The sequence below is a fragment of the Apis dorsata genome, unplaced genomic scaffold (genome assembly GCF_000469605.1).
Source record: "Apis dorsata unplaced genomic scaffold, Apis dorsata 1.3 scaffold_74, whole genome shotgun sequence".
In the NCBI taxonomy this organism is placed as follows: domain Eukaryota; kingdom Metazoa; phylum Arthropoda; class Insecta; order Hymenoptera; family Apidae; genus Apis; species Apis dorsata.
Window position 1 is genome coordinate 2253497 of NW_006263372.1, and position 10778 is coordinate 2264274.

The following is a 10778-nucleotide window of genomic DNA, read 5'->3' on the forward strand; positions in this document are numbered from 1 at the left end:
TAATAAAAAATTTTGAATTTTATATAATTATTACATACCATATAATTTATCTCCAGTTTTTAATAGTCTAGCAAATCCAAAATCAGTTATTTTTACATTTAAATTATCATCAAGTAATATATTTTCTGGTTTTAAATCTCTATGAACTATCCCCTGATTATGTACATGCTGAACACCTTCAAAGACTTGTCTCATAATATAACGTGTCTTTTTCTCAGAGAGAGTAACAACAGATGTGAGGTAGTCAAATAATTCACCATTTTTACAAATTTCAAAAATTAAAAATATGAATGTACTAGATTCAAAGACATCATGTAATTCAACTAAAAAATAAATACAAATATTTTTAAAAAAAATTTGTGTATTGTTAATGAAAAATAAATTTTTTACAAAGAAAATATAATGCAAAAAAATAATTTCATTTTATTTATATTAAGTAATTAATATTTTTTATTAATATATTAATAAACTTACTAATATAAGGATGACCCGCTACTCTACGAAGAATTTGTACTTCCTGTAATGTGGCATCCTTCATAGTATGTCCATCTTCGTTTTCATTACTAATATCTATGATTTTAGCTGCATATTCTATACCTGTTTCTTTTTCTATACATCTTCTTACAGTGGAAGATATTCCTCTGTAAATATTAATATATTACTTAATTTATAATATTTATTTATAATCAATAAAAAAAACTAATTTTTTAAATTAAATTTTAAAATTAAATTTTTTTATTAATATTAAAGATTTTAAGTATAGGATATTTAAAAAATGANTTTTCATATAATATTTCAAAATATTATGCACTGTCCTATTGTACCAAATTATTATTTCGAAATTTTTTCAAAATATATTTTATCAATATAAACTATATAAATATATATCGTAGTTATCGTAGTTGAATGGAACGTATTTAATTTCATCAAATTATATAATTGTATAGGTTAATTGTTATTATTCAGAAGTTACTAATTTCTTCATTTATTTATTGTCATGCAATGTATCAATTTAATAATATAAACATATTTATAATCATATATGCGTATTTATTAAATAAATAAAAATATTATATTATATATTTTTTTTATATAAAATATCATATGACGAACCTTCCAAGGATTTCTTTGGGTTCGTATTTTGCATAAAATCCCTTAGCAGCATCCTTGTCTGGTAAGAGGTCGTCTCCTTCGTCTTTTGCCATTTTACGCGCAATATTTCTTTCATATATGTAAATCACATTAATAGCCACCGAATAAATAGCACATGTTCCTTTAATTTGAAAGGAACAAGTTCAAACGAATAGTTCTCCTATCCGATGCAATTGTCATATTACGTATCTATTCCAAAATGTCGCGATAAATACCCGCTACATTCTAAAAAAACGTTAACAAAGATATCACTGATCACCGTACACCGATAATGGCTACGATAGATCCTTGACCAGACGAAGAAAACATGAACACATAAGCACTATGAAAGGAACAATGGCGATAGCCAATATAAAGCAACGAATGAAGAGGGCTCTGATGATGCAATGAAGAAAATACTTGATTTGCTGAACATGAAAGGAAAAACAGAAAGCAATCTATAATCGACCTAAAATTGTCTCAAAGGTGTGTATATAATGTATATTGCATTCATCTATATTTTACGATGAATACGTAAGTTACATCATGTGCCTTTAGCAATTCACTATTTTAAATTGTACAACTGTTTCGATTGCGATATCTACAATGCTACAAATATTTTTTTAAATATAATCTCAACCTTATATTCGCATTAATTTCTGACGCGAATTTATCCGTATGTCATTGTATACAATAATATGTAAGAATGATAGAAGGTAAGTAAAAATAATTATTTCAAGTTCATATATTCTCATATAAAAGTAATATTGTAAGGAATAAAGGAATGGTTCGATCTTAAATTTTTTTTTTTAATTTCACAATAAATTATTCTCTCGAATATGTATCTAAAATAAGAAAAATTTAATATATATTAATGATGTATACACAGTATGAATATAAATAAAAGCTGCTATCTTATTTCTTCCTCGCAGTCTTGCTCTCAACTTTAAGGATTATTGTATTGTTCAGATCACATATCCATTCCTTTAACATAATTTTTTTACGATATTAATTCATATTGATGAAATAAACAATTAAGAGACAAAAATACGAGGATTTTATATATTCTATAATAAATAGAAATTAAATCTATATTTACGGACCACGCAATTGTGCAAGCAAGGCCTCATTTTTACGACATTCAATAGTGAGTTGCCTGACCGCAGCAACGTATTTGCGTTGTTGTTCTATTAGAGTAACCAGTTGTCGGCTGAGTGCATCTCTCCTGTTTTTTTCATCAGCACATCGTTTTTCTACCTATGAAACGCGATCTATATTCTTATCAAAATATAACTCTATACTTTACCTTAAAATTAATTTTATAGACTAATTCTATTTTTTTTTTTGTAATTTTATATTTTCCAACATTAGTTAATTGCTTTTTTTTTTATAAAATGTATTTATATTTAGAAGATATTATTTTTTTACCTTTGTCTTATTGCGTTTAACACCTGCGACGATTGCTTCGAATTGTTTAAGAAATTCCTCTTTGCCACTTGCTGATGCCATTGCTCTGAAAATGTGAAAGAAAAAAATACATCTATAATTATGCAAATTATGCGTAATTATGAATAAATATAAAATTTTATTACTTACTCGTTATAATTATCTTGGATCGAATTTAATAATGATAATTCTTTGCTTAAATAAAGTTTCGTATCGTCGAGAGTATTATACAATGTATAATATTGTTTTGTTTCTTTATGCTTTGCCGAAACTGTAAGTTAATAAATAATAATGAAACGATATTGCAATCATCTAATAAAAAACCGAATACCGATGTATAAAAATAGATTGGCAAACCTTGATTATATAGTTCCATAAATCGTCTTTGATATTGCGTAAGTTCTGAACGGCCAGGAACATCATCCAATTGTCTAGTTAAGGAGGCAATAGCTCTATTCTTTTTGGCTAATTGTAATCTGACTTTCATAACTGCTTCCTTTTGCTCTTCATACTCCTTTAAACGATCTTCCTCTTCTTCAGATGTACCATTTTCGATTTCTTGCAATTTATTTTTCAATAGATTTAAATCAGATTTACATTGTTCTCGGAAATTAAATTCCTGTTCTTTTAAACCATCATGTACTAAAAGAAGTTCTTCCAAACGTTTATAGATACTAAAAAAATATTTTTTTTATTAATTAAAAATTATACGATAATGATAATTATACAAAATATAAAAAGATAATTACCTATCATTTTCATTGATATCCAATTCTTGTGCCTTCTTTAATGAACGTTCAATATCTTGACGTTTTGCACGAGATTCGTTTAATTTTTCAATCAATTCTAAATGTTTAGCGGATAAGATGTCTCTTTCTTTCGTTAATTTACGAACACGATTTTGAAGCATGATCTTTTGATTTTCTAATGTAATCAAAGCTGCTGAAGAATTTGTACCACCAGTTTCCTATAATAAGTAATATCATTAGTAAAATTTAATTATAAATTAAATTTATCTTAAATTTAAAATTGAAAAAATTTACCTCAATTTCAGATGTCGACATCGTTGCATACTTCTCAGCTACTTTAGCAATCTCTTGAGCTTGAATGCCAACAATATTGCCTACTGCCGTTACGCTTAAACGAGTCTAAATGAATAAAATATTATATAAAGAAATAATTAATATTATTTAATTAATATCGATTATAATAATATAATTGCTTACTGAATTTTCTTCAATAGCAGCTAAATTTCCAGCTAATTGTTCTGTATTTTCCTATAAAGAAAAACATTGAAAAAATCATAAATTTTATTTATTCACATAATTTATTTACTTTTTCTTTTAATTTTTCTTTATTCTCATCTTCTTTAAGATCACTTGAAATAGTTTCGGTTGGCGAAGTAGCAATTTTTATAGAATACAAAGGTGCTTCATATTCCAAAACAGTACTAAGGAATTTAGTAGATTCTTCTCTTTTAGCGTCATCTTTCTGTTTAAAGAGACGCCGAGGTTCATATGATTTCTAAAAAAAAATTATTAATATATAATTATAAATTTTTAATTTTATTTAGATTAATAGATTATATAATAATAGATTAATTATTAATTTTTTATTTAGATAATTTAAATATTTATTTAAATTTATCTACATTATCATCATAATTTAAAAATTGTTTTACCGTAATCAATTGAATATTTTTTATTAAATTTTCTTTAACTACTTGTGTTGTATATGAATCTTCAGAAAAAGAATGTTTTTTATTAAACTGACTTAAAGCAAACGACCGTACAAAATCTGCCGTTTGTTCTCGAGTTTCCATGGAACGCTTTACCAACCACTGAAAATAATTATTAGTTATTAAAATGTTTATAAAAATTTAAAAATTCAAGAAATAAAATTATTTACCTGAATAACGGGGAAAATATGAATACAATCTAAACCTTGAATTTGATGTGGTTCTATGCGATATGGACAGTTCATTTTGGGTAACATAGCCACGATTTTTTCGGTCAATGAACTAAATATAAAATATGTAAGAAATTAAAAAATCAAGATATTTTACAAATTTACTTACATTTTTTGGCCTATAGTAAGATTTTCTCGAAACAATAAATCGATATCTACATCGAAATTACATGATTCTATACACCAAGTCATTCCACCAATTACCTAAATATAACAATAATGTTTGCTATTTTTAATAAATTTTTTTTTAAATTTAAAATTTAAATTTAAAATTTAAATTTAAAATTTATGTTATACATACTTTATCAAAGTTTGATAATCCTTTTATCCTAGCTCGAAAATAGCCTGCTGCTAAAAGTAAATCAATAATATCTTGAAATTTCTTTTTTTGTTCTTCATCTTCGCGAACATCAACCTAAAAATATTTTGTAATATATTTAAATTTCATATTTTATTAAATCATATTTCCCGCTTTCTGCTTAGAACAGATACGTTATTAAAAATTTCGACAGAGGGCTACAAATAATTAGAGATGGACATTATATACGTATTTTTATTAGAATACTAAGTAATATTTATTTAAAACAATTTGACCAGAAATGCATAAATAAATATTATATAAGTTCTATTAAAAAATAAATTGAAAATAAATAGAATAAAACAATTTAAAAATGTGAGGATTGTGTGAAAAGAAAATATGTAATAGAAAATGGACATTGTATTATTATTTATAACAAATATTTCATTATTGATATGTAAAATGACAATATTATGAATAAAAATTAACTTCAATATTTAATTTTTATAAATTTTGATTGTCAATTTGTTATCTATCTATATATAAACATATAATGTTGTATAGACGTACCTCAGTTGTTTCAGAGCTTCGTGATAATCTTTTTGGTACATCGTTTAACATGGTTATGTTCTCTTAAGATTGTATATATAAATCGGGATAATTATTGTATATTTAAAACAAAGAATTAATATGTTTATTTGAAAAAATTCAAATCATATGAAATATCCTGTCACTTGATAATATAAATTTTTACTGTCATTTCAGCTATTTTACTAAAATCACGTCTTAGACATGAACATTAAGCTGAATTTCTATGTGCTATTCGGAACACACGTAGTTTTCATTTTGGTACGTAGTTTCCATTTTCTAAATTATTCAACAATAAGAATCATTTGTAAAGATTTATGTTTATAAATGTTTAAATACATATATCTTACTACATGATGTGATACAATAATACTTTAAATTCATTTTAATTTTATTTTTATAATTATATACATTTCTTTTATATATGTATATAAATATATAATTTTTAAACGATAATATTAAATACGCCTGATTTATTTTGTAAGTAAATATATAAAAGTAATTATTATTATGTTCTTTGTTATTATCTTATTATGTTAAGTTTTTATTATTTATAATTATTATTATTATTTATAATATAATATTAAGAATTTTATTATTAACATCATGTTTTATTTAATCATAATAATTTAATTTAGAAATTGTAAACATTCCTTATTTTTACTTGCCAATTTTATTAATTGAATATATTTCAATCGTAAAATTTTAAAGAATGTAAATAAGGAGAGTAAATAGTAAAAATAGCATAGAGATAGGATAAGAATTGAACTTCAGTACCATTTCTTGAATATTTTTAAGAAAGGATTTTTAACACTCAAGAGATAATACTGATTTCTCAGTTTTTACCCTATGTTTGGCCTACTTATCTTTTAACACGTAATTACAATAAAGATATAAATTGAATCTTTCAGCACTTCTCTTTCAAAATTACAATGTGTTTTAATCTTTACTTTATCTATACCATATTATCACAGATGAAATACATTTAAAATATTTTTTGATAAAAATTGCAAATCGATTTTAAAAAAGAAAGGGCAAACAATATTAAATAAAAAATAATATTTTTTTTGCAAATCGTTATGTATTAAATATCCATAACATTGTTTGGTACAATGACTGACAAAAATTGATGAAGTGCATGAAATACGTATGCACGTAAAATGATATTCTTTGAGCGGCAATCATTCCCACATAGCGCACAATTCATTGTGGAAGTCCAGAATAAAAAGGCAGCGAAATGGCATATTCATTATTTACTTTTTCGTTTTAAATACATTATGATTCCATCTAAAGAATCTTTTAACAATAAAATTTTATTGAAAAGAAAAATCATTCTATTATTATTTTGAATTATCTGTATGTATGTTTTCTTATACAAAATGTTGTATATATACATATATATATACATATATATATACATATATATACATATATATATATATATATGTATATAAAGAAATAATACATGATGTAAAAAGATTGGACGAGTATAAAAGATGATAAAACATGGATGAAGCTTGGCGAAATTTAGCAGTCTTCTATGGCTCGGAAGAAAAAAAAAATTGTAATTTGTTTCTACCCTGTTCTTAATAAAACATATTTACGTGATACTAAGATTTTAAGAAAATGGCAATAACTACCGTGCATTGTTTAATAATATCTTCTTAAGATGATCTTTTTATGATATTTTCTGTTTTCATACAACATACACGGTTGAAAAATGATTTAAATTGTTCTAAGATAAAAAAAGAACATATCGAGACTTAGATTCTAATTTTTTAACATGTAGAATGTATCATTAAAGATGTTATGATTTAATGACTTTGATATTTTAAAAAATAAAAATCTATTATTTTTTGAATTTTATTTAATATTAAGATATGATCTTATTTTATCATAAGAAAATTTCGATTATTTGTTTAAATAATTGTTTAAGATAATTCGTAAATATAAAATATATAAAACAATTAATTAATTAATATCTTAATCATCATTTTAAAAATAAACAAAAATGCTTTTAAATAAAACTTTTAATAAATTAAAAAAAAAGTGCACTATCTATATATATTTTTTGAATAATTAAGTTATTTTCAAATTGAATAAAATTCAACGATTTATAAATTTTTTAAATATTTCCATAGATATTCAATTTGCAACATATTTAGTCATACATTCTGTTCTGTCTTTATAAGATCCAGTCTTATATTTATATACAATTTCTGTGAAAAAAAAGAATCAAGGCACTAAAAAAACAATATCGCGTATCTTCGAAATATACACAACAAGAATTTTTTGAACAACGATCGAAAATGATCGAAACGAAAAACGATCGTGCACTCATAACCTATCGCTGTAATGTAACACGTATTGTGAAGCATATTACTTTGTAAATATAAGTAATTCTTGAGAATATAAAGTTCGAATAAAAGCCGAATTATTCCAATTTCGTTAATTTTTTTACGATCAAACAATTTTAAATTTTATCAATAAATCAATTTTTAATTTAAAATGGAATACACAAGAAATGGGTCATTACAAATTTTTTAAATCTTAATATTATTTTTTGAAAAAATTATTAATTTTTTATTATTATCAATAAAAAATTTTTATTGTCCTGCAAAATATTTGTCAAAATCTAATCCATAATGAAATGAGTGATTTTCTTTCTTATAATTTTTTTTTAAGAATTTATAAGAATTTGACAATCTTCGAAAAATTGATTGTTCATTCTATATAAATTCTTAATTATTCTCATCGATGAAAGTGCGCCTTTCAGTTAATTTAGACTTGAGCTTCTTTAAGTCAAGTTAAAGGTCCAATTTATATTTTAATCTCGATTATGATGATGCATAGCGTGTCATCATCGATGTCTTTCACTAAACTTCTTACAGACTAGTAAGCGTGCACATCGCGATATTTATCACACCTACGTGCCATTCTGTCTCTTATCCTCAATCAATCACTTTTTGCACGTCTTCTTTCGTCTCTTTTCGTACAATGTGCACTAGGAACAGATGGACAGTTTCCAGTTAAATCAATCGATCTTCTAAAGCGTTATTTTTTTTTTATCAATAAAATGTTATCAAATTTTAATTTTAATTGACAAAATTGTCCTAAATTTTAATTCTAAATAAAAAAATTTCGATTCCAATCCTTGAAATTTTTTATAGACTTCAACTCAAATTATTAAAATTTTTGAAAAAAATTAATTATTACAAAAAAATTTATCATTAATTAAATTAATCATTATTATATATTAGATATAATATATATAATATAATAAATATTTTTTCAATCGATGAGTAACTTGGAAACTTTTTATCTTACAAATCACTCTCGTCGCGGTAAAATTGAACGAACGCACGTTAAAGCCATATGTGTATATATATATATATATATACATATACATATATATATATATAAAAAAATAATAAAAAAAAAAAATAAAACGCGAACGGTCCTTGTTCGTAGGTAAAACGACGCTTAAGTATAATTTATATATCTATTAACTTAATGCGTACATACGCTACTAAAAACAAGAAGAAAAAAATGAAAAAAAAACCGTCCTGCAGTTGTGTGAAGTCGATGGAAAAACTTCGTCGTGCGTACGGCCTACGCAACTTAAATAAATAATAAAAGACAGAGAAATGGGGAAGAAAGAAAGGGCGCTTCCATCCACGTCCTTGATGATAACACTCGTCTCAGTTATTAGCACGGATCACGCGTATCGTGAAATCCACCATCCCGTGGATCCGGGTACTCCGAGCCACGTTGTGCTATTGACTTTTGCTCGGTTAATCGCTCGAACGTATGGCGATGCGCGGTAAAAGTCATTAATGTCGCACGAAATTCTCAATATTTTCTTATTAAAATGACATTTGAAATTTTATTTCTAAGTTTTAAATTTTTAAAAAATGTTTGAGAATTTAACAATATAAAATTTGAAATTTGAAACATGCAAAAATTTAAAAATTTTAAATTTCGATGATTTAAGAAATTGGATTTTGAAAAATTTAAGGATTTAAATTGCATAGAATTTTTTGAGACTTGAAAATTTGTCATCTCTTAAAAATTATTTTTCGAATTTGAGAATAGCATGATAATAGAATTTTCAAATTTAATTAATTAAAAATGAATCATTGTAATAAAAAAACGAGAAATATGTTATCATTTCTGATAAAATTAAATCTTCAAAATCGAAGAAATTATCTACTCAAAGATTAACATGCCACATTAATGATTCTTACCGTACATTTGGCGTACGGTGTTGTACGGCGCGACGTCAGTAGCGACGACTCTGACGTAATAATTCGGTAAAAATTGATTATGCTTTCTATAATACATATTAAGCCATATTCTATGTGACATACATTTCTTATTGATTACATAAGTTGCAGAGAAAAATGAAGCAATGATGACGAATCTATATTACTTTCTACAAAAAGAGTTCGTGTATATCTGTCTTTTGAATCATTTTTTATTAAATACAATAGCTAAAGATAAACAATTAAAATTAATTTCTTATTTCACTTCATTTTACCGTTTTAATATTCTTCATGATAAAAGTTTTAATCTTTTGATTCATGTTTTTTAATAAACTTTCATAATTAATTATCACATTTCATAATTAATTATATTTTCAAAATACGAGTCTCAAATTATACTGATTTATATATTATACATAATGACGAATATACAAATATAAAAATATTCATCATAATTCATGATAATTCAATATTGTAAATAATAATATCTCGTATTAAAAATACACGAACTCCCCTGAACATAATGACTTCTTATCTATTTACAATTAATAGAAACGATAAGAATAACAAGATAATATAATAAAAAAAAAAAAAAAAAAAAAAAAAAAAAAAAAATAGAAAATAAAACAAAAGAATTAATCGTAGATCCCGTCTACTACTTGACGTCTTCATCGTCGTTACAGTCGTCGTGCTATCGATGCGAAGAGAAATTGCAAGAAGGAGCGAGACGAAGCTGCTAAAAGTTCGGAGCTCGCCAGGCCGCGTGACGTTACACTGGATGACCCAGTAGCGACGGCGGCATCATCCTCCAGGTGGTCGTGATCGTCGCCCCTCTGGTACGACGAATCCGCTCGACGAGAGCGCGGAAGGTGTCCAACGACACGCCGGCATCTATGGTACGCGCTGAGCGANTATTCCGTCGCACCGCAGCTCCTTCGAACCCGGCGCTTCATTTATTCTCATCGAGAATCTCCTGGATGCTCACGTAGGTACCGGTCAGAAAACCTAGTACGCCGAACGAGATGATAGCCAGGTTCTTCCAGAGCTTCCAGTAACACGCCCCCAATCCATTTTCCTGATCC

General features: G+C 25.4%; 3 protein-coding genes and 2 long non-coding RNA genes across 10 annotated transcripts in view; 2 read left to right on the forward strand and 3 right to left on the reverse strand.

The window, feature by feature from the left end:
- LOC116184908 (phosphorylase b kinase gamma catalytic chain, skeletal muscle/heart isoform) overlaps positions 1 to 1509 on the reverse strand; it is a 4994-nt gene extending 3485 nt beyond the window's left edge. The window contains exons 1-3 of one of the 2 annotated variants that reach the window (XM_031508087.1): positions 1114 to 1509; positions 475 to 641; positions 39 to 323 (exon numbers count right to left, since the gene is read on the reverse strand). In XM_031508087.1, the coding sequence (XP_031363947.1) occupies positions 39 to 323; positions 475 to 641; positions 1114 to 1205 (544 nt within the window). In that variant the 5' untranslated portion in view covers positions 1206 to 1509. The remainder of the gene's footprint in view (positions 1 to 38; positions 324 to 474; positions 642 to 1113) is intronic. The other variant, XM_031508086.1, reaches the window with a different exon arrangement.
- Positions 1294 to 3797, forward strand: LOC116184911. Of its 2 annotated transcripts, none has more exons than XR_004149567.1 (2): positions 1294 to 1617; positions 3632 to 3797. It is a non-coding gene; the product is annotated as an uncharacterized LOC116184911 (long non-coding RNA). The 2 variants fall into 2 exon arrangements; XR_004149568.1 differs by having other exon boundaries at positions 1524 to 1665.
- Positions 1862 to 5686, reverse strand: LOC102678338 (coiled-coil domain-containing protein 93). Of its 2 annotated transcripts, none has more exons than XM_006610600.2 (14): positions 5414 to 5686; positions 4847 to 4960; positions 4655 to 4749; positions 4486 to 4597; positions 4259 to 4417; positions 3913 to 4101; positions 3804 to 3854; positions 3621 to 3725; positions 3327 to 3544; positions 2935 to 3251; positions 2728 to 2848; positions 2560 to 2644; positions 2235 to 2388; positions 1862 to 1976 (listed from the first exon to the last, which is right to left on the reverse strand). In XM_006610600.2, exons 1-14 carry the CDS (start codon positions 5462 to 5464, stop codon positions 1957 to 1959), a joined length of 1791 nt encoding a protein of 596 aa, XP_006610663.1. In that variant the 5' UTR covers positions 5465 to 5686; the 3' UTR covers positions 1862 to 1956. The 2 variants fall into 2 exon arrangements, with proteins under 2 accessions (XP_006610663.1, XP_006610664.1); XM_006610601.2 differs by having other exon boundaries at positions 1862 to 2115; positions 5414 to 5464.
- Positions 5687 to 5854: 168 nt separating this feature from the next.
- LOC102678235 lies at positions 5855 to 10415 on the forward strand. The gene is made up of 2 exons (XR_004149570.1): positions 5855 to 5911; positions 10330 to 10415. It is a non-coding gene; the product is annotated as an uncharacterized LOC102678235 (long non-coding RNA).
- The window catches only part of LOC102678058 (proton-coupled amino acid transporter-like protein pathetic), a 34591-nt gene continuing 34087 nt past the window's right edge, over positions 10275 to 10778 (reverse strand). For all 3 annotated transcript variants that reach the window (XM_031508085.1, XM_031508084.1, XM_031508083.1), the window contains one exon: positions 10275 to 10778. This exon ends at the window's right edge or, in 1 of these variants, runs on beyond it. In XM_031508085.1, coding sequence (XP_031363945.1) covers positions 10702 to 10778 — 77 coding nt within the window. In that variant the 3' untranslated portion in view covers positions 10275 to 10701.